The sequence below is a fragment of the Protopterus annectens genome, chromosome 5.part0 (assembly GCF_019279795.1).
Source record: "Protopterus annectens isolate FY-2018-M chromosome 5.part0, PAN1.0, whole genome shotgun sequence".
In the NCBI taxonomy this organism is placed as follows: domain Eukaryota; kingdom Metazoa; phylum Chordata; order Ceratodontiformes; family Protopteridae; genus Protopterus; species Protopterus annectens.
In genome coordinates, this window is record NC_056735.1 from 250,965,829 (window position 1) to 250,990,002 (window position 24,174).

At 41.1% G+C, this 24,174-nt stretch overlaps 1 protein-coding gene across 2 annotated transcripts in view; it reads right to left on the reverse strand.

The window, feature by feature from the left end:
* Positions 1–24,174, reverse strand: part of TRIM3 (tripartite motif containing 3) — a 1,155,987-nt gene that overhangs the window by 409,129 nt on the left and 722,684 nt on the right. For both annotated transcript variants that reach the window (XM_044072220.1, XM_044072219.1), the window contains exon 4: positions 21,370–21,521. In XM_044072220.1, coding sequence (XP_043928155.1) covers positions 21,370–21,521 — 152 coding nt within the window. The remainder of the gene's footprint in view (positions 1–21,369; positions 21,522–24,174) is intronic.

The following is a 24,174-nucleotide window of genomic DNA, read 5'->3' on the forward strand; positions in this document are numbered from 1 at the left end:
ATGGCCTTGCAGATCAGGCTCGTCAGACTGATGGGACTGTAGTTCACAGGATCCAAGGTGGATCCCCCCTTGTGGAGTGGAATAACTGTAGCAGTGCACCACTCAGTGGGTACGAAGCCTGAGGTGAGGCTATGATTAAACATGACACTTAGGTGAGGTGCCAGTTCATTTTGTAGTTCATGTAGTACACAGCCCGGGATGTCATCTGGTCCCATGGATGCTGTATTCTTAGCTTTGGAGAGTGCGGTTTCTACTTGTGTGGCAGTGATTACCGGAATTTGGTAATCTTTTCGTATTGAGATGGACCTTTTAGGGGGTGAGAGGGGGGTGAAGTTGACACTAAATCGATCTGCCAGGATACTGGAAATATCCTTGGGATCAGTATATTTAATGCCATTCTGTTGTAACTCAGAGCCTATCTGAGCATTGCTATTTAGATTCTTGACATAACTATAGAATGCCTTGTGGCTGTCTTTGGAATTTTTGGCAATTTTATTTTCGTAACTAGGTTTGGAGGATTTTATGAGGGAGGGATCTCAGCTCCTTACTTTGGCTGGTAAGGGAGTTTTTTGCATCCTGGGATTTTCCTCTTTTCTGCAACAGTTTCTTTCTTCTGTTGTATAGTTTGTTTATGGCAGGGGACCACCAGATTGGCTTCCTTTTTTTGGAGGAGAGTGTCTTGGTTCTATTTGGGATGGCACGATTCATGCATGAGTGGATGTGCTCGTACAGTGCCTTAGTGTAGGATTCAGCAGTCGAACTTTCAGCTCACGTCTGCATGGGTGTCGTGAAGTTTGTCACTTCAGACTTGAGTAGCATGAAGTTGGCTTTGGAGAAGTTTTTTACGGAGGTTTCCATACTGAAGGGTGGGGGTGGGATGTGGATGTCAAGGGTGATTTGCTTATGGTTAGACCTGCTCAATGAGGGGGTGACCACTGGTGTGGAGTATCTATCTCCCATGTTGGTAATGACCAGGTCTAGGATATTAGAGCCCCTGGTGGGACAATGGATTAGTTGATCCAGGGCATTGAAATTTATTAATTCTAAGAACCACTGGGAAAAGGTGTTAGTACCCGAGTAGTTTTCCCAGTTAATAGCAGGGTACTTGAAATCACCCAGTATTAGGGTGTTTGGTTGTATCTCAATATTTTCCAGTATGTTTAGAAAGGTGTAGTGAGAATCTTGGGGCATGGTGGAGATCTGTAGCAAGCTACAATTTGGATTGCAGTCTTACCTAGTGTTAGTTGCACCTGGAGAATTTCAGATGCATTGTGTTGGGCAACTAGCCTGGAGGTGTGAATATCCTTGGTGAATATGGACAGTCCTCCACCTTTAGTGTTGCAGTCTTGGTTTGGTAGCCGAAAAGTGTGGCAAGAGTTGTAGCCTGGTATTGCAGGGGTACTCTCTGAAGCCTTGAACCTGGTCTCGGTTACTGCATAGATATCAATGTTCTCCATTTTTAGGAGTGCCTCGAGACAGTGCATTTTGAGGTTTAGACTTCTATCATTGAGTAGCATTACCTTCAGATTTTGCATGCTTGTATCTGTTACGGTGGCGGTTTTGTCCTTTGAACCTTGCCTAAAAAAGGCACTGTAGGGGTGGCAAGAGCTTTAGCCAGTAACCTGAATCCCAGGGGTGACAGGTGCAGACCATCTCTGGCAAAGCATTGCGGTTTGTTGATCATGTCATCCCAGGCAGACAGAAACTGGATCCCCTTTGAATGACACCAGAAGTTTAGCCAATTGTTGAATTGCATCATTTTGTCCTTACACTGTGGTATCATTCTGGGCGAAAGCAGGATGCGACTCAGGGCTAGGGTCATACCTGCTTGGGCCACATGATCGGAGAGCTCTTCCATGTCTCTTTTCATGTAGTCCAGGGAGGTACGTCTCAAGTCATTCACTCCAACATGGACAATGACAGAGTCATATTTGTACTTGAGTGCACACGTTATGTGGCGGATCCTGGAACCCAACAGGCAGCTGAGTGTAATTTTCTCCTTGTTCATCCTGGTGAGTGGGACATCAGTGTACCTGACTATAGAGTCACCTATGACTAAAGTGTTGGGTACATTGCCTTGCCTTAGGGGCTGTTGTTGGATGGCACACTGGTGTTGTGAGCTATGTGTCACTTTGGTTGTGACTGGTGTTTGTTTGCATTTCAGCTTCGGAGGTCCTTGTTACTTGGGCAGGTTAATGCTAAGGGCCTCCGCATATGTGGGTTTAGTATTGCTATGTGTGAGTGTTAATGGTGTGGGTTTTGAAGGACTATGTGTTGCTTGAAGCGTAGTGCAGGTGTTAACCTTCTCCTCTTGACTGTCTAGAACAATCTTGGCTGGAGAGAGCTTTGCTTTCAGTTTGGCTATGTAAGTGCATCTCTCGCAGGTTGTAGTATTGGGTGGTAGGAGGAGAGGTTTGTCTGTGTACATGAGGCAGTTGCTGCATTGCCCCAGTATGCCCAGATTCACCAGGTGGACAGAAGAAATCACCAGATGTTGACCCTTGGACATGCCAGTTTAGGTGCTTTTTTGTACAAGAGCTGTTTTCCCTTACCTTTGCAAGGTACTTTGCAATTTTAGACTGTTTAGTGCCTACGATTAATTTCCCCTTATTAACAAGGAGAGTTGAGTGCTTGTATCAGTTAAAGGCTTCCTAGTGCTTTCCAGCAGGTTCTAGAGCAAGTGCTAGTCACAGTGGTTCAGACTGTACTGCTACTACTAAGAAACCAGCTAGTTCTAAGGGAAAATTTGAAGAGCAGACTTTCTGGCACCTGGAATAGTTTATCCGTAGCCCTGCGGTGCTGCACGATGCGAAAAATGTGCAAACACGCATGTTTTTAAGCCAGAAAGTTGAAAGGGATGGAAATCAGCCCAAAATGGATAAAATTACAATTTCAGAGCTGGAATCCACTCCTCTAGTGTTAGACAGGCAGTACAATGTTCACCACTCCCACTGGTAAGCAGTAGCACTTCCCTCTACCACAGCAAGGTCTGGATAGCTCTGAACACAAAAAATATAGTCCTGAAACCAGTAAAGCCTGGGATCTGGACTATACTAGCTAGGAAAGGCGGGAAATGAGCAAACAAGATAGTATGTTTTATTTTTGGTTGAAACAGGCTAAACAATGCAATAATACACTATATAAACACAGAAAAGGCTAACACACTTGAGTGTGTAGCCCTAAACTGTAAGTACAATTAGAACTCTACAACATTAGCAATTTAAAATTTTTAAATGAAGCAAGGCAAGTGCACAACTGAAAAACGATTTAAGATGCAGTAATACAGTAGAATAAGTAGCTAGTCTACATATACAGAAAAGTCTGTATGTACAGAAAAGCAGCTAAAACACACAAACAATTCAGATGCAGTGCAACTTAGAGCACTTGAGTTGTAGCAATATTAAAGCAAATACAGTTTTAATAAATGCACTAAAATATACTCTATATTTGCAAAATGTTTGAGAAGTGCAGTCAGAACACAAGGATATTCAGACATTTTTTTTTTTTTAAGGAAAGGGAGAAAGGAGGAACAGAAGGAAAGAAACTAAGTGGGTTGACCTTTTCAGATGTTCTCTCTATATTAGGTAGAATGAGCTAATGACACTAGACTGGGAGGAGTGTCCAAGATCAAGATCAAATTTAGAGTAGGGGCGGGCAACTGCAAGGCCAGCAGGTATAAAGACAAGATGCCAATAGGGAGAGAGGGTGGGAGAACACTACAGAAATGCTCATCACAAGTGAGCCAATAGCTATGAAATACAGTACAAGTATGCAGTATACAATAAAATTGCTATAAATATCTAGAATAAGCAATAATTACTACAAATGAGCAAAAAAAAAAAAAACAGGCTACTTATTGCTGTATATCACAGATCAGCTACTCCTCCTCAGATAGCTCTGTGTGTAATGGCTGAAACACTCAAGTTAACTTCTTAACAGAAAGTTGAAACCTGAAACAACTTTAAAAAAGCTCAAAAGAACCAGTGAGGTGCTTTCTCCAAGCCGTAGCCCTGGCAACCCAACTAGACAATGACTATAAACACTAAACTCTCACTGAAGTGGGGGATGGTCTTTGCTAACTAAGATGGCCTGGACAATGAGCTGAGAAAACAGCCTCAAACAAGTAGGCCCGCAACACAATCAGGAATATGGAGAATATTACAGCTACTACCTAAACTATTTTAGGCAGAATACACTGCAGAAATGCTTATCACAAACACAGTCAGGAATATGGACAATATTACTGCTATGACCTAAACTATTTTAGGCAGAAAACACTACAGAAATGTTTATCACAAGTGAGCCAATAGCTATGAAATACAGTACAAGTATGCAGTATACAATAAAATTGTTATAAATATCTAGAATAAGCAATAACTACTACAAATAAGCAAAAAACCAGGCTACTTATTGCGATATATCACAGATCAGCTGCTCCTCCTCATATAGCTCTGTGACAGCCTCCTCAGATAGCTCTGTGACAGCCATTTTCACCAAATAAAATGTATTTCCCAAAGCTGCAGCAAAACCTGTTCAGATATGTTACTTTTTGAAAATGTTTTATTAATGATGTATGCCTCCTATGGGGAGGAGTCCATATGACCAGCTAATGAAATTTCAAGAATTTATGTTCCAAAACTAATTGCAAGTGTTATTTAGATATGTTACTTTTTTAAAATAATATTTATGACATATTTGTCATATGACAGGAGGCCACCAAATGGGAAAGTCAACTTAATTAAGTGTTTCATACTTGGATGTCACCATGTATTTGGATAAAGTACAGTTGTGTACACTTACCATAAATGTAGATATTTGAGTGTATTCACTGTTGTAGTCATTACATTTGGGTTATCTGCTTGCAGTAGCCCTCAGTTGGCCTGATTAACAAAGTCTTGGGACCTGTGTCGGTTGCTGTCCCTTCTTCCATGATGTCAGGTCGTCAGGGGTGTAAAACATGCAGCCGATGCCATTACATCAGTTTTTCTTGCGCAGATGTCAGGTATACCTCCAACAAAAAAGCAAATACACCAAAAAGCTTTTTGAGCATAGTAAGTGAGAGTAGAGGTATAGCCAAAAGAAGAAAGGGGGCTGGAGGGAAGGTAACCAGGACTGCAACAGTGAATACACTTGAACATCTACATATATGGTAAGTGTACACAACTGTACTATGTTCTTCGTGTTTCACTGTTGCAGTCATTACATTTGGGTAGAGTCCCAAAGCTAAGGTTGGGAGGAGGAATTTAAATAGAATTAGGACCAGCGTTAAGGCCCTGCAAGACTGCAGTGGCAAAACCAGCTCAGGATTTAGAGAAACTTGGCAAATGATAATGCTTGGTTAAAGTATGTACAGAACTCCAGGTAGCAGCTTCTAGGATGTCCCTTGTAGGGACATCCCTGAGAAAGGCTGTAGAGGTAGATGCAACCCTGGTTGAATGGGGTCTGATGCCCTGTGGGATAGGTTTTCCATGGTGCTTATAGCAGAAATGAATGCAGTGGCCTATCCATTTTGAAATGGTTTGCTTTGAAATAGCTTTCCCCACTGTCCCTGCAGCAAATGCCACCAGCAGTTGTTCAGATTTCCTTTGAGGTTTAGTCCTGTCCAAGTAGAATCCAAGTTGTCTGTGCACATCTAAGGAGTGCAGTATCCATTCTCTTTTGTTCTGTGGGTTAGGAAAGAAGGTAGGCAAATGAATGGACTGATTAAGAGCCACACTGGATACCACCTTGGGCATGAAGGAGGGATTGGTTCTGAGGGACATCCTGTCCGCATGAAAGATGATGAAAGGCTCCACTGCCATAAGGGCCTGTAATTCAGATACCCTTCTTGCAGAAGTGATTGCTAAAAGGAAAGCTGTTTTCCAGTAAAGGAATTTTAAATCTGTAGTAGCAGCTGGCTCGAAAGGAGGAAGAGTGAGTTTCTCCAAGACAAAGTTAAGGTCCCAGGCTGGAGTTGGAGGTCTCCTGGGTGGCCTTAATTTTTTGGCTCTCTGAGGAACTGCTTCAGCTGTGGGTGAGAGAAGAGGGGAGGCTCTGTGTTATAATGAGCTGAAATGGCTGAGGCATGAATTTTGATGGAGGAAAAGGACAAGTCCTGTAAATTGGGCACTGCTGCACTCATCCCTTGAGATTGGTTCCAGGTACAAAATCTTTTCCATTTTGCAGCATAGGATTTTCTAGTACTAGGTCTCCTAGCCTCTAAAATGATATCCATCACTGATGTACTGAGGGGTGGAAAAGGAGAGATTAGGTAATTAGCCAGGCTGCTAGGTTCAGGGTTTGCAGCTGAGGGTGCAGAATCTGGTTCTCCTGCTGAGACAACAGGGAAGGAGTCTGAGGCAGATGCCATGGGGCCAAGTGTGACAAACTGCGCAGGAGGGGTACCAGTGTTGGCGTGGCCAGTCTGGTGCAATTAAAATCATCCTTGGCTCATCCTGTTTTATCTTTAGTAGTACCTTGGAGAGAAGAGGCAGAGGAGGAAAGGCATAAACTGATAGGTTTTTCCAGCTGAAGGATAGAGCATCCACTTTCCAAGCTAGTTTGTGTGGAATCCTTGTGCAAAATGTGTCCAATCGATGGTTCTGGGGGAAGGCAAACAGGCCTATATCTGGGCTCCCCCATTTGCTTGTCAACATGTTGAAAATCCTTGGTTCCAGTTTCCACTCATGTGGGTCCATGAGGTTTCTGCTTAGTCCATCTGCCAGTGCATTTAGTTTTCCTGGCAGGAATTGAGCTTGTAGATTCACTTGGTAGCTCAAGGCTATGTTTCACAATGCCATGGCTAGTCTGCAGAGGGGGTAAGAGTGTGTACCCCCCTGCTTGTTTATGTACCACATGACCATGATGTTGTCCGTCTTTACCATTAGTTATCCTGGAAGAATGTGGTCCTTGAAGGCTGTCAGAGCATTCTGTACAGCTAACATTTGCTTTTGATTTATGTGTAGGTGCATTTGACTTGGGTTCCATTTGCCCTGAATGTACTTCCCTGCCAGGTGAGCCCCCTATGCATAAGTCTGATGCATCTATTATTAAGGTTTGGGTGGCAGGGGGTAGTGTGAATTGTAGTCCCCTGTTTTGGTGGCAGGCCTCTGCCCACCAAAGGAACTCTAGGCGTAGGCAAGGTATGATAGGAATCATTGCTTCTAGATCCTGTGAATATTGACACCATAGGCTTTTGAGATACCATTGCAGTTTCCTCATATGCAGCCTTGCATATGGAGTTAGAAGAATGCAGGAGGCCATGAACCCCAAGGCTTGCAGTATTTGCCTTGCAGATAACTGGGTTTTTGTGGCCACTTGTTTGAAGTAGATTGTCAAATTAATCTGTTTCTCTGGCATGAGGAAAGCCATCTGGGAAGTTGTAGTCAAGCTTGCTCCCAGGAACATAATTTGTTGACAGGGTACCAAGTGTGATTTATTTTCATTTATGGTGTACCCCAGACAAGTCAGTACCCTTTGAACAAAGGTCAGGTGATTCAAAAGTATGTCCTGGCCTTCTGCCTGAATTAGACAAGTGTCTAGGTATGGGTATATCTGAATATTTCTTTGCCTGCAAAATGCAATGACTGGAGCTAGGCACTTTGTGAATACCCTGGGCACGTGACAGTAGATAAGCCAAAGGGCAGTGCAGAGAACTGACAGTGCATGTAGCCTGCTTTGAAGCGTAGGTATCTTTTGCAAGATTCCCTGATAGGGATGCGCAGGTATGCTTCTTTTAAGTCTAGTGTTGCCAACCATGCATCTTTGCCTAGCATAGGAAGTAGCTGGTGAAGAGTCAGCATCTTGAATTTTGGAATCACCAGAAAGGTATTTAGAGTAGAAAGGTCCAGGATAGGATGCCATGTATTGCCTTTTCTGTGTACTAGGAAAAGTTTCTAATAGAAACCTTGTCCCTTTTCTTCTTCTGGTACTAACTGAATAGCCTCCATGCTTAAGAGAGAGAGAGAGAGTACTTGATTTTGAGCCTCTGCCCACTGATTTGGGGGTAGATCTGGCCACCCGCTTGGTGTTGGTAAGGTGTGTAAGTGAAATCTGTATCCTTGGGACACTATATTTAAAACCCATTTGTCCTGGGTAATGAGTTCCCAGTTTTTGGCCTGCAGACCAATCTTTCTGCCTAAAGTAGCATTCAGTTGGGAAGTGCTTGGAAGTTTTAAAAGCAAGTCATTGAGACAGTTTTCCATAGGGGGGAGTCTTACTACTCCCTGATTTGGGTGCGGAAACCCCCCACTGCTTAGTCTTGTGTGTCCCCTGGGACTGAAACCTGGGGTTTCTGCTGTGTCTGGGTTTGGCTTGAGAAGACCTGGAAGGGGCTGGAAAGGACCAATTCTCAGAGGGCCAGTGCCTACTAAATCTAGGAGTCTGAACATGTAAGAAATCTTTAACAGTTTGCATAGATTTAGCTTTATCTTCCATCTTTTTAGGAACTTCCTCAGCCGTGTTGCCAAACAGGCAGTCCTGATTTAAGGGAGCATCCAACAATTTAGCTTTAACATGATCAGGCAAAGATTGCTCCTTAAGCCAAGCATGCCTTCTGTGCACAGACCCAGTAACAGCAGCCCTGAAAGAGGCCTCTAATGAATCAAATCCACATTGCAAAGTATATTTTCCAACCTGTTCAGCAGAATGCATTAAATCCTGTAATTCTTTATTTTCCACACAGTCAGGAATCAACATCATTTTCTGTTTAAGCAATCCAATAACATGTTGCTGATACTTTAACATATGAAACTGGCAGTTTAAAGCCCTAATGGCCAAGGTTGCAGAAGTGTAAACTAAACCTTCTTACCCCATCTATCCAGCTCCCCGGTGTCTCTATCAGAAGGGGTAGGATTTTTAGCAGTAGAAGCCTTAATGCCCTTGGGTCCCTATGAAATAGTCTCTGGATCCGCAATAGGATTTTTAGAAAGGAAATTGTGTGAATCAGGAACCCTGTAATATCTGTCAGGTTTTCTGGGAGCAGGAGGCAAAGAATCAGGGGCCAAACTAGATTCCGAAAAAGCATCATCAACAATGTCTAGTACAGGAGGACTAGCTAAAGGCCTATGCTGAGGCAGGAGTAAGAAATCCCTAAGCCTCTTTTTTGAATCAGAAATATCCTGGCTTTCCCAGTGGAAATGATCCCTTAGAGTATGTAAGGTTTCACCAAAAGAAAAATCCTCTGGAGGGGGAATAGAGTCCTCTGCATCAGAATCCTCATAAGTCGATAAGGGCAAATCCGGATCATCAGAAGAAACAGAAAAATCAGAATCCTGGTCAGATTCATAAACAACTTCAGTCCTAGGACTCTTAGAAGGGGGAGGTTGGCTTCACCTGATTAGAGTTATAAGATCTTCAGCCATTCTTCTCATTTGTTTTTTAGGCATAGAGGCCTGAGTATGCGGCCTGGGCATCGTTTTTTTTAGGCATGGTTCGAGATTTAGGCCTAAATGAAGAAGGAGACATTGGTTTAATATGCAAGTCCGTAGGCCTGAATACACCCTCAGAAGCCGGTGCCTGCACAGCAGCTCTGGACCCATCCAAGGTAGAGACATCCGTAGGTTCCATAGTTGAAGCATCTCGAGACATACCGGACTCCGAATGGGTCTCAGTGGAGGCCTGCGAATCAGAAGTAGCGGATATCAGGGGCTGCAAAAGCGCCTCACTGAGTACCGGCGAACTGGCGACTGGCTTAGAAGAAGCGTTATCGGCAGTTTTGGACCTCGGCGGCCTGTCTCTGTCTTTATCTTTGCATTTTTTCGGAATCCCTTTAGTCGGATGGCTAACCGACGACATTTCTGGATAATTAAATCGAGAACAGAAATATTTACAGGCAGCAAAAATATACCAACAACGGATAGTGCGCTGATTAAATAAAGCACAAAACTGACAGCAAGGTACACCGGGGTCAGGGCCTAGGCAAGGAATACAATACGAATGAAAATCTTTATGAGGTATTTGTTTTCCACAAGTAATGCAATTATTAACTTTTACTGACATCGGTAAGAAGCAAGAAAAAGTTTCCTCAATGTGGTACTTAGCTTTAGTTGAAGACTTTGGTTCTGAAACTCGAAAACGAAAATTTCAGGAGTTGGCCGACCGGCACTTGCCAACTGCTTCTGCTTTGGGCACTGATCAGCAAGAAAGACTGATGTAATGGCATCGGCTGCATGTTTTATATCCCTGATGACCTGACGTCATGGAAGAAGGGACAGCAACCGACGCAGGACCCAAGACTTTGTTAATCAGGCCGACTGAGGGCTACTGCAAGCAGATAACCCAAATGTAATGACTGCAACAGTGAAACACGAAGAACATCAGTGCATTTATAACTAAAAAGCGAGAGAAATAAGTTACTGCATTATAATACTGCACATCTGTATTATGTAGGTATACATATTCCAAAAATCAACTTCTTTAGAAGATCAAAATTACCAGAAGAAGGGAAATGTATGTTACACGCACAAGAAACGTTAAGCAAATTTCAAGTATAAAGACATCCCCAGTACTAACTAGGTCCGGCATTTGAAAAGATGGAGGCTTTAAGATGTGAGGAATGGAATACTCATATGGGATATTCTAAGACAGGAAAAAAAAGAGATCAATGTCTTCTGCCATATTCTCCAGTGAGAGTTGTAAGCTAGTTAATATTTTAAAATATCATTGGAATATTTTGACAAGTTATACTTCAAGATATCTGGGGGGGGGGGGTGATAAACTGAAAATGTCTTTTAAGAAAAGTATAATAAGCAGGGTCATTATAATTCACAAGGTTAGCAAAGGAGGGGCACTGGTACTTTCAAATGTGCTGGATGTACAAACTATAAACGTGTTACAAAAAAAGCCGGGTAAGTTTGCATCCAAATACTGATAAATGGATATATTTTAAATGTTTTTGACTTGTACAACTGAAAAGGTTATGTAGTTAGAAAAATGTAGTTGCAATTCCTATTATGTCAGAAAGACTGAACATTGTCAAATTTGGACATAAGTATAACATTACTACATGCAATAAGAATAATGCTTTGTAAAAACACATTAAGAGTGAAAGAAGTGATCAACATTTCACATTTTAAACCATTAAAGTGTTAAATCAGGCCTCAGTGGCCTAATGGAGAAGGTATTTGTCTCCCAGATGGGGTGGTACAATTTTCATCTGGCAGTTAGGGACAAGGATTAGGACTGTTACTCATCTGGCAGTTAGGGACAAGGATTAGGATTGTTACTCATCTGGCAGTTAAGGACAAGGATTAGGACTGTTACTCATCTGGCAGTTAGGGACACGGATGAGGATTGTTACTCATCTGGCAGTTAGGGACAAGGATTAAGACTGTTACTCATCTGGCAGTTAAGAACAAGCATTAGGATTGTTACTCATCTGGCAGTTAGGGACACGGATTACGATTGTTGCTCATCTGGCAGTTAGGCAAAAGGATTAAGATTGTGAGCTGGTAACAAGCTACTTCCTGTGAAACAGGGATCGATTCTGACAGCCTTCTTTTTCCTACTGTACGGCCTTCACCAAATCATACAAACAGACACTTCATTGGGCTAGGCTCCTCAATGGCATCCTGGATTGCATGTCTCATGCATGTGAAATACCAGTGACCCCTTCTTCATGTACCTATGAACCTAAAAGATGATGGTAAAGGTGGGGACATGCAATGTATTGCCTTACCTTGAAACTTCAGGAGCAGGATATTTTTATTGTGCATGACCTCTACAAGGATTTATGAGTGTGTGTGTGTGTGTGTGTGTGTGTGTGTGTGTGTATATATATATATATATATATATATATATATATATATATATATATATACGCGTGTGTGTGTGTACACACACACACATATATATATCTATAGCTATCTATATAAACATACACATATATCTATCTTCTTCTTCTTTCGGCTTTTTCCCGGTTAGGGGTCGGCACAGTGGATCATCCCTCCGCACATGACTGGCAGTAGAGTTTTACAGTGTCGAGTTGCCAGCCCGGTGCCCAACCTTCCACAGAAGGCACACACATGCACACACTCACACCTAGGGCCAATTTAGTGTGTCCAATCCACCTACAGCATGTCTTTGGGATGTGGGAGGAAACCGGAGTACCCGGAGGAAACCCACACGACCACTGAGAGGACATGTAGACTCCGCACTGAAGGCATCGGGTCTATATTACCTTTTTGAAAGGGCTGTTTATCGAACGCCCTTTCATTGACAAATATCCACCGAAATGCCAAAACTCCGAACGGCTACATAAGCAAATTTTTTCCCAGAGGAAAAACATTGCTTGGCCGTTGACAGGAATTTGTCCTTTCCTCTACTGTAGTGCAATCTCGGAGTTGGTATATTAAGGTAGGGGGGTGGGGATGGGGGCTTCACCCCCCCCCCCACTTCACAGTGTCTGACGATTTGTTTTGTTTATTGTTGGCCCAGTGATTTTTTTCCCTGGGGAAACAAATTGCTTTTGCGGCCGTTCAAAGTTTTGGCATTTCGGTGGATATGTGCCGATGTAAGGGCGTTCGATGAACAGCCTTGCTAGCATTGTAATATCTACATCTACCTATGTGTGTGTGTGTGTGTGTGTGTGTGTGTGTGTGTGTGTGTGTGTGTGTGTGTGTGTGTGTGTGTCTGTGTGTGTGTGTGTGTGTGTGTGTATATATATATATATATATATATATATATATATATATATATATATATGTCAAAAAACTCAGTTAAATATTGAAGAAACAGATTATATATAATAAAACTTCAACGTAATAAAAAGAAGAAAACAAATAAAATAAAAATAAAAATTCAAATAAAAGTCCGAGAGCCAATAATTAGTGCTTTCATCCAGGTTTAATGTACTACATTGTAGATTCATTCTACATTGGTAAAACCATACGTAAACTTTCCACCAGAATTAAAGAACACCTGGCAGCTATCAGAAATTGTGATCCTAACAATGCTTTAGCTAAACATAGTAACACTTGCACCTTGTTTACAGGATTTAATTTCTTTGTTTTAGACCATGTACCTTTATTTTTTGGAGACAAAAAAACTTACTGGAAGTTAAGGAGTTGCGCTGGCAGCTTCTGTTAAATGCTGAAGCCCCACCTGGTTTGAATGAACATATAAATATTAGATGTGCTTTAAAATGGAACCAATAATTATTATATTTTCTGTAGCTCTGTTTTCCTTTTACTTATTCATTAACTTCTGTACATTTATTGAATATTCATGTCTTACTGTACTATAGAATTTACATATTTCTGAATGCTTGACTTTCTATTGGTCTTGGAACTTTGATGTCATCATCTCTTTACAGTTGATGCTTATTTAGTAACACATTATTTGAATTTTTAAACATTCTGAAGAAGTCCAGTACATTAAACCTGGATGAAAGCGCTAATTATTGGCTCTCGGAATTTTATTTGAATTTTTATTTTTATTTTATTTGTTTTCTTCTAGTTATTACGTTGAAGTTTTATTATATATATATATATATATATATATATATATATATATATATATATATATATATATATATATATACATATACATATATGTCAGATTGCATTTTAGAACAAAAATGTATGTTTTTATGGAGGGGGGGCAAGCTACCCTGCACCCCAAAACTCTGAGATCACACTACAATGGGGAAAAGGGTAAATTCCCTGATCCACACTATACTGCAATCTCCATACATATGTTTCAAGCTTTTCGAGAGTCAAACATATGGTCTCGACCATATGAAGTTTGAGTTTCCAAAAACTCGTTTATTGAGATAAATCCATATATGTATATATTTTTTTCTTAATCTACCTGTTCTAAAAAATGAGGAAAAAACATGTTCATTTAATTAAGTGAAATTAGTCATGTAATTTTAAACGAGTGCATTTAAATGGTGAAATTTTTGTTGTGTTTAAAACTCTAATGAAGCAATCAAACAATATGTTTAATAGGTTCATAGGTGTGTACTAGGCTAATGGCCCTGGAGCCTTTACAAGCCTAGCCCATAGGATTACCCTGGCATCATGCCACCCGACCTTAGTTCCCAGTGCCTCTGTCAAGTAGAGCCACTGGAGTGATCCCTGCAGTGAATTTTTCTATTTCCCATCCACTCATCAAGATTTCTCTTGAAGAGGGCCTGTGAGGTGCTCTGTTTGACATGTATGGGAAGTCTATTCCTTAGCATGCGCAGTCTTTGGGTTATGAACCTGTCCCTCCAGCATGTTCTGTTGCTTGTGGTAATGAGGTTGAGGTGTCTGGAGAGTATGGTGTGGATTTCTTTAGATGTAGCTTTTCTAACAGAGCTGTGTCAGACATGGCTTTGTAAGTCAAGCAGAGATCGCTTCTAAATAGACGATATGAGACAGAGAATAGTTGGAGTTGTTTGAGTCTGTCCATATAGGACAAGTGTTTAAGGCCCAGAATCCTCTTTGTGAGGTACTATTGCGACCTCTCCAGATGTTGAAGGTGTCTAGTGAGGTACATGCCAAATGGGGCATTGTACTCGATGATTGGCCTAATGTGGGAAGAGTAGAAGGAGACAATAATCTCTTTCTTCCTGGAGGCAAAATCCTTAGTAATGAGATGTGCCCCATAGAAGGACTTTCTGACCACAGTGGCAATGGTCGAAAGTGAGGTTGCTATCAACCTGTCTTCCCAGATCTCTTATAGCGTCCTCTGTGTTCAGTGGACTACAATTGATTTGGTAATTCATGGGAACCGGGTTTTTCCCAAAGGGAATGACGACACATTGTTTGGCATTGAGCCATGGTTCTGACACCAGTCATTAGTGAGGCCTTTCTTTAGGATGTCAACATCACTTGGGGAGTTAATAATAGCTCCCAACTTGCAATCGTCTGCAAACTTTGTCAGCCAGATTCCCTTTGCGTTGGCCCGGACTTCAGAGAAGTAGATACCAAACAGGAGAGGACCCAGGACTGAACCCTGTGGGACTCCACTCGTGACTGGTCAGCAGTCTGACTTGGAGTAAGCTACTTTCACACTGTGAGTTCTATCTGTGAGCCAGTTTGCAACCCACCTAGTGATATAGGGGTTGATGCCTGGCTTACTGAGTTTTTCTATGATTCCTGAGTGGGGAATGCTATCAAAGGCCTTGGCCAGATCAAGGTAGGCTGTGTGAACCACCTTGCCTTCATCCACAGCTCTGGTGACTGACTCAAAGAATTTGAGCAAGTTAAGCAGGCATGATCCACACTTCACAAAACCAGACTGTGTGGGATCCAGAGTTTGGAAATTCCCCTATATCCTTGTTTATTAGGTCCATGATGATGCGTCCCATAGATTTGCATATCAGACTCGTTAGGCTAATGGGGCGATAGTTCCCAGAGTGTGTAGTCATTCCTCCTTTGTGGAGAGGGATAACTGTAGCAGTGCGCCATTCAGCAGGGACAAAGCCTGAGGTGAGGCTGTGATTAAACAGGGCACACAGGTGAAGCACCATTTCACTCTGTAGTTCATATAGCACACAGCCAGGGATATTGTCAGGTCCCATAGAAGCTGTATTCTTGGCTTTGGACAGTGCAGCAGTAATACTGGGTGCCTGGCAATCTACTGTTAATGTGATAGGTCCTTTAGGAGGGGAGAGAGGGGTAAAGTTGTCACTGAATCTGTCGGCCAGTATATTGGCAATATCTATTGGCTCGGTATAGGAGGTTCCATTGTGCAACAGCTCAGAGCAAATCTGGGAATTGCCATGGAGATTCTTTACTTAACTATAGAAGGCCTTGTGATTGTCTTTATTATCTGCTGCAATTCTGTTTTCATAGCTAGCTTTAGAGGATTTGATGAGGGATCTCAACTTTTTGTTGAGGCTGATAAGGGAGTTTTTTCCAGTCTTGGGACTTCACCTTATTCTGCATCAATTTCCTCCTTCTGTTGTAGAGTTTGTTTATGGCAGGGGACCACCAGATTGGCTTCCTATTTTTGGAGGAGAGTGTCTTGGTTCTATTGGGTATGGTGAGATTCATGCATTTGTGTAAGTGTTCGTACAGTGCATTGGTGTATGAGTTGGTGGTCATGCAACTATTCTCCATTTGCATGGGTGCCGTGAAGATAGCCATCTCTGTTTTTAGGAGCCCAAAGTTAGCTTTGGAGAAGCTTTTCATGGTGGTTACCTTTGGGGGGGGGGTGGATTTCCAAGGTGATTAGTTTGTGGTTGGATCTAACCAGGGAGGAGTTGACTATTGGTGTAGAGCAACGGTTGCCTATGTTAGTAATGACCAGGTCAAGGATGTTGCTATCTCTAGTGGGGGTAAGAATGAGCTGGTCCAGGGCATTGGAATTAATGAATTCCACGAAACCTTGGGCAAGTGCATTGGTACATGAGTAGTTTTCCCAGTTAATGGAGGGGTAGTTGAAGTCGCCCAGTATGAGAGTGTTAGGTTGGACCCTAATATTCCCCAAGCTGTTTAGAAACATGGAGTGTGAGTCTTGGGACATGGTTGGGGACTTATAGCAGGCTACGACCTGAACCGCCGTCTTACCCAATGTTAGCTGCACCTGAAGTATCTCTGATGCATTATGTTGAGCTACCAGTCTGGAGGTGTGCACATCCTTTATGAATATGGAAACACCACCACCTTTGGAGCTATGGTCCAAGTTCTGGGGACGATAGGTGTGGAATGAGTTATAGCCTGGTATTGCAGGGGTGCTTTCTACTGCCTTGTACCAGGTCTCAGTTACAGCACAAATGTCGATGCTCTCCATTTTAAGGGGTGCCTCAAGCGAGTACATTTTGAAATTTAGACTTCTAACATTGAGCAGCATGACCCTAAGATTGCATTTGTTTGTAGCTGTTACAGTAGTAATTTGGTCTTTTAAACACCGCTTAAAAAAGGCAGTATAGGGGTGTCAAGAGCCTTGGCCAGTATCCGGAAGCCAGGGATGACAGATGCAGTCCATTTCTGACAAAGCATCGAGGTCTGTGTTAATCATGTCATCCCTGGCAGACGGCTAATGAATCTCCTTAGAGTCACACCAGAAACTTAACCAATTGTTGAAATCAATTATTTTCTGCTTGTACTGTGATATCATTCTGGGTGATGGTAGGATGATGCTCAGGGCTAGGGTCATACCCGCCTGGGCTACATAATCTGAGAGCTCCTCCATGTCGCTTTTCATGTAGTCCAGGGAGGTACGTCTCAGGTCATTCGCACCCACATGTATAATGACAGAGTCATATTTGTACCTGTAGTTGAGGGACCTGAGTGCATGCGTTATGCGATGGATCCTGGCACCTGACATGCAGCTGACTGTTACTTTCTCAGTATTCAACCTAGTGAGTGGGACATCAGTGTGCCTCACTATCGAGTCACTTATGACTAGCGGGTTGGGCGTGCTGTTTTGCCTTAGGGGCTTTGGTTGAGTGGCACACTGTTTAGGAGAGTTATGTGTCTCGTGATTAGTGTTGTGTTGTGGTGGTTGAGTGAGTTCCTGCCTTGGAGGTCTCTCCTGTTTGGATAGATTTTTATTGAGAGCCTCCATGAAGGTGGGTGTGTGGTTTGTGTTTTTATGTGAAGGCAGTGCTGGTGTGTGTTCTGGAGGGCTGTATGTTTCATGTGGTGTGGTGCAAATGTTGACCTTCTCCTCTTGGACAGCTATTCCAGTCTTGGCTGGGAGAGTGTGTGGCTTCCAATTTGGATATATAAGTGCATATCTCGCAAGTCTGAGTGTTGGGAGGTAAGAGGAGAGGGTTGTCTGTGTACATGAGGCAGTTGCTACATTGCCTCAGGATGCCCAAGTTCACCAGGTTAATGGGAGAATGCACAGGGAACTAACCATTAGACACGCCTGGAGGGGTGACCATTAATAATAAGTACTGGAGCTGTTTCCTTGTAGAACGTTTAGTGCTGGTAGCACTTTTGTGTGCTACGATAATTGCTACAAGAAGTCTGGTAATGTGCTAGACTAATAAGCTAGTAAAAGTGCAGTAGAGGAGAGAACTGGCAGATCGAAGGGAAAAGTTGAAGAGCAGACTTTTTCACCACTCAGAAGCTTACAAACAGTCCTGGATACAGCAAATCTGTAACTGGACTAGATTAGTTACAGGAAACCCGGGAAACAAGCACAAACGCAGGCTTTTAAACCAGAAAGTTGAAAGAGATGGAAAGACTGCCCAAACGGCCAGTAAACTACAATTTCTGGGGCAGAAACCACTCCTCTTGTGGTAGATAGGCTACCTAGTGCTTACCACTCTCACTGATAAGCTAGAAGGCTTCCCTCAAAACACAGAAATGCTTGGGGGTTTAGAAGCTTACAAACAGTCCTGGATACAGCACATTTGTATCTAGACTAGACTAGTTACAGGAAAGGTGGGAAACAAGCGCAAATGCAGGACTTTAAATCAGAAAGTTGAAATAGATGGAACAAAAGCTGCCCAAACGGCCAATGAACTACAATTTCTGGGCCAGAAACCTAGGCCACTTAGTGCTTACCACTCCCACTGATAAGCTAGAAGGCTTCCCTCAAACACAGAAAGGCTTGGGGGGCTCAGAAGCTTATAAACTGTCCTGGATACAGCAAATCTGTATCTGGACTAGACTAGTTATAGGAAAGGTGGGAAACAAGCGCAAACCAGGCTTTTAAACAGAAAGTTGAAAGAGATGGAAAAATTGCCCAAACGGACAACAAACTACAATTTCTGGGCCAGAAACCACTCTTATGGTAGATAGGCTACCTAGTGCTTACCACTCCCATTGATAAGCTAGAAGACTTCCCTCAAACACATAAAGGCTTGGGGGGCTCAGAAGCTTACAAACAGTCCTGGATACAGCAAATCTGAATCTGGACTAGACTAGTTACAGGGAAGGCAGGAAACAAGCTTAGAATTTTTTTTTTTGTAAAGTGGAAATGGAGAAAGGACAAACATAAGATAATTCAAGGTTAAGGACCTAAGTGGCTTGCCGTTCTCAAATGTTCTTTCTGTATTAGGTAGAGTGAGCTAGTGACACTAGACTGGGATAGAGCTGGGAAACAGCTGAAAAGATGGGATTGGTAGGAGTGTGTGAAGTCAAAATATGATCTCACTATACTCGGTTGAGTGAGCAAATGAGACAGACCCAGGAGGAGTGTTCAAACAAAAATTTACACGAGGGGCGGGCAATTCCAAAACCACCAAGATTAATACCAGAACAAGAACAGGGAGGGAGGGTGGAACACTAACTGCAGAGAGAGAGAGACCACAGTATTCTATGAAACAAATAAGGAAAAAAAAAATAACTGCAGAGAGACACAGACCACAATATTCAATGAAACCATAAAATAGACAGAAAAATAAAATGCAGTGCAATCTTTAACACTGCAAGTTTGTACTTAACTCAGCTAGTTATGCAGTTGATTGTAGGTATATAGCAGAAAGCCAAACAATTCAGATATTGAGCAGTAATAAATTCAAAGATATGTGACCAACACTTATAAATACAGAGAAACCCTCTAGGCTAAGAGTTTAACACTGAATATCAATGAAGTGAAACACAATAGCCCTGACTTACTGCAGAGAGAGACCACAGTATTCTATAAAGCAAATAAATAGAAAAAATAAATAACTGCAGAGAGACATAGGCCATAATATTCAATGAAACAATTAAATAGACAGAAAAATAAAATGTAGTACAATCTTTAACACTGCAAGTTTGTACTTAACTCAGCTAGTAATGCAGTTGATTGTAATGCATGTTTGGAATATTTTACTGAATAAACATACAGAAAAAGTGACACTATTTTCATTTGTTCTTGTATGTCTGGGCTGGTGAAGTTATTGCTCCGAGTCTGTCATATTTTAAAGTATATATGTTGGCAGGCATTTATCATTTTTGTTTATTCACTGCCACATATCTACTACTTCTGTATCTGACAAAGATGTGCTCTGCCTCATGTTACTCAGGATGGATGAAAAGAATGGATGGTGGCTTGTTAGAAGATGGTGCAGCAATACCTGACTGTATCGGCAATTAACTTACTTGACTTCAATATGTATCTTATGTAATCTTATACTGAATATAATTCTCTGACATCTGCATATATATGAAATTCTTCTATCAAGTTCCTTACAAAGAAAGGGCTCAATATGGGACTACATCTGTATAACCAATCAAACTGCTTACAAGAAATGGATATCTGTGGAACTGTAGCTGTATAACCCACAACTAGCCTGAATAAAAAATAATCCTTGTGATGAAACGTCAGCATTTGTTTTAAGATCAGAATTGTTCTTTGTCTTCTTTTCTCTCCAAGTGGTGGCCACAAATTCAACATAACGTGAAATATTTTTAGCAACCTAACTCATTGTCAGCTTTCAATTTAAGAGTCAGGGACAACGCCAAGAATAATGAGAAGCAAGGACAAAAAAGCAGGGACATGTTTTAACATTTACTCTAATTCACAAAGAAATTTAATAGAACAACAAGTTTTTGCATCAATGTGAATTTTGTGAGCAATAAGAAGTGTGAAACTCTTATGTCTTGGCATGATTATCTGATTGTAATCCTCAGTGATTTACCAGAAAGCCACCAAAAATATTAAGACACAACGGCAAAAATATGTGGCAAAATCAGTGACAGTTGAGAGCTTGCCTATGTTCCTCATTACATATGTGCACAATAAACACAGCAATAATGAAAACAATGCAATTCCTCGTTCCATGCAAAACATTACTTTGTATACTACAAGTGGAAAACATTCCTAGACTCACAATTCACACCTCAGAACAATAACAAAAACATGACAGTCCTCATAAACGCATGTCTTTTTCTTTACTTTTTAAAAACAATGAAAGTTCTAAGCACCCTGTTACTAAGTATCATTCATACATTGTTAGGATGTGAATTAAAATGCCCACTTTGCTGTGTCTGGTCACTCAGGTTCACCCCCCCCCCCCCATTACTATATTCCTAAATTCCTCAAGCATATCACAGGGGTTAGGAGGGTGGCCTAATGGTTAAGGTGTTTGCCTTACAAACACAAGGTGCAGGGTTTGAGTCTCACAAGGTATAATTGGCTAGGCTTAAAATGGCTCGCAAGGGCAATTAGCCTAGTACTAATCTATGAACCAATGAACAACACAACCCCCTCCTTAACCACGTATTAATGCTATATTTCACCTTGATGTGTTACTTCACTTCTGCTACATTCCCATCACATGTTCCAAGCGTGACCTTCACTATGGTATATGCTTTATCTACTTCAGTGATAAACAAATACACCATGCATTCTATACCAGGTTTCTGTACACCCATTAAAATATAACACACAAAATAAGTGCCAAGTAAGATTGACCAGAAAAAGCAAAAAATTGGCCCTCATAAAATTACATCTTTAACCACAATCAGTGCCCCTGCCTATGTAAAGATGAACAGTGACATCTTCAGCATTTTTTACCTGCTTTTAATAGCATCTAGCTGTTTCTGCAGAGATGCTTTATGCATTTCCACTACATCCTTGAGTGGGACAGTGACATGTTCCCTGTGCTCCCCTTCAGTGCACTCCCGACACATAGCAGTTTCACAAGATTCGCAGTAAAACTCCATCATCTAGAAAACAGAAAAAGAACAAGGTAGTTTCTACACGAAGAAGTAGGTGAGAACTAACATGAAGGCATTAATACAATTGAAGTTCATCCCTTTGCACACGACTTCTGACTTACTACAGTATTGTTTCTCAGAATGAGCACTCATACATAATTGTTAATTAATCATTAATATTTACAACTGCTGTAATTTTGCTAGAATTATGAGTAAATTTATAGAATGACTCTTGTATGCTTAGTCAAAACTGTTGCAGGTCACTAGAAAGGTCAGCACAGTTTGCACAATTATAAATGATCTTTACTAATGTTTGTAACCTATTTCAATGTCCAGTAAGATGTTTTTGTGTAATGAGCAAATGTCTAAAGTAAGATACACATAAACAACACTAGACAAAAGAATATAAACAAGTAATACATGAAATTACCATTAGAACCAACAATGAATACATATCTACTAGAGCGTTAACCAACGACATCTGCCATATAGCATTTTTACTTTGTTTTGCCAATATATATATATATATATATATATATATATATATATATGTGTGTGTGTGTGTGTCTGCATGTGTGTGTGTGTGTATATGTATGTATGTATATATATATATATATATATATATATATATATATATATATATATATATATAAAACAGCTCAATAAAATTGCTGTATGCAGATGATATGGCAGACTTGAATCCGGAATGCCAGCTAAAGAAATATAAAACTGAAAGCACATGGGGAAAACTTGAGTACAGACAAGACATCGGTAAAAGTGGCAAAGTGGGGGAAATTAGAAGAAGCTTTAAACTGAGACAGAAGTTAAAACTAAGGACCAGATTAACAACTTCAAATACATGGGAGGTATAGTTAAGGAGAAGGAAAGTTTGAATGAAGAGGTCAACGCTAGTATCAGTTGTGTTGCAGCTAAATAGTGCAAAGTGCCAGGGTAACGTGTGACACAACACCAGGCAAGTAATCACAGAGACCATATGAAATCTAGCCAAATGCACAACTTAGCCATTTACACTTTTCAGTAGATAAACTTAAAAGTTCTTGCCACCCTTTCCGAGTACTTAATAGTGCCCACCTCCCAAATCAAGGAGGCCATACACAATAACCCTGCTGTAAATTTATGTCTACCTATCTAATCATTAAAACTATCCCTAAAGGCAGACAAAGAGGTATTTTACCTGATCTGTATTTTAGCTTACTCCATAGGCTGCGAATACATTAAGTTAGGAACCTAGCTTTTCAGCAAGTCCTGTTTATTTGTTAATGTAAATTCAGGTCCCTAGTGCAAGTGTTTGTAGAGCCACTCACTTTGTAAATAGGGCTGGGTCTTTCAAGGCATGAAAAGCAAGGCATTGCTAACCTTGGAACAGCTGATAGGATCCTGAGTATTACAAGAGTTGTGCAAATCTGTCAGGGTAGTTGAAGGATTTAAGGGCTTTACATTTTTCTGGCCTTTTCAGTAGAGGGATATGCTTGGGTTTGTAAAGACTGAAGGGGAAACTATTTTATCATCGGTCTGACAGGGAAAAGTACAGTGGTAAGATGACTTCTTTGTATCTTGAAGATATTCCCTTGGGAATTAACTGGGCCAGAAAAAGGATTTCCTTACTACAGAGGAAGCAATGTTCAGATGAGAGACTTCTCATATGTACCCAGATCTTTTATGACTGCATCTGTTTGAAGAGGAGTATGATTTATAACATATGAGAAGTAAAGATCTTTTTTGCTAAATGCTACTTTTTTTTGCATTAACTTAGTCCATTTTCACTACACCAGGTATTTACACATTTCAGCCGTTTTTAGAGCAGTTTATTATCAGTGGATGATTGGATAACAGTATCAAGAGTGTAGTCATCAGCAAATGTGGGCATTAACATTTCAGTGATTCAGTGTTGGTGATTCCCAACTGACATTGGAAGATGTCCGTGAAAAAAAACAAATTCCTCCGTTGTAAACCATAGCTGTAATTTACATTCCCAACCTCTCTCAAGCTAAGACACTTACAGAAATGACAATGGTTCTAAATCCTTGACTGACAATATAAACTCATGTGAAAATGCCAGGTAACAGTTCTACCACTGTCTTGCCAAACTCCTAAAAAATCCTCTTAACCTTAAATCACAGAACTTCCCATGCAATCACTGCAATTTCTGGTCCTCATCAAACCTCATTCAGAATAACTCTGTGTACGCATAATCACCAATTATTGCTGACAGCACAAGTGACACTGTGTGCATACAGCTGCTAAGTACTGGTGAATGACAGACTGGCAGGGACCTATTTATCAAATACCAGTGCTCTGAAAATAAGAAATGTGAACAGATTGCAGAAAAATGGTCTTCTGTTAGCTCCCTTCCAACATGGATCCCTCAAATACTTCTTATTCTGGAGGTGTCCTGGCACATCATCTCTTGCAGACACTAGATATACCACATCTATAGGACTAACAAGAAATGTCCAAAATTACTATCACTTTGTGGCCATATTTCTAGCATATCAATAATCTTCAAAACCCTTCATGAACTGTGTCACTACCACTGCACATTTGTATTCCACATGACAATTTTTGCACAAAAATGTGAAGACATCTTTCAGAATGGGATTTCACAATGACAGATCAATAGTTTGCAAGATGGCTAACTTAA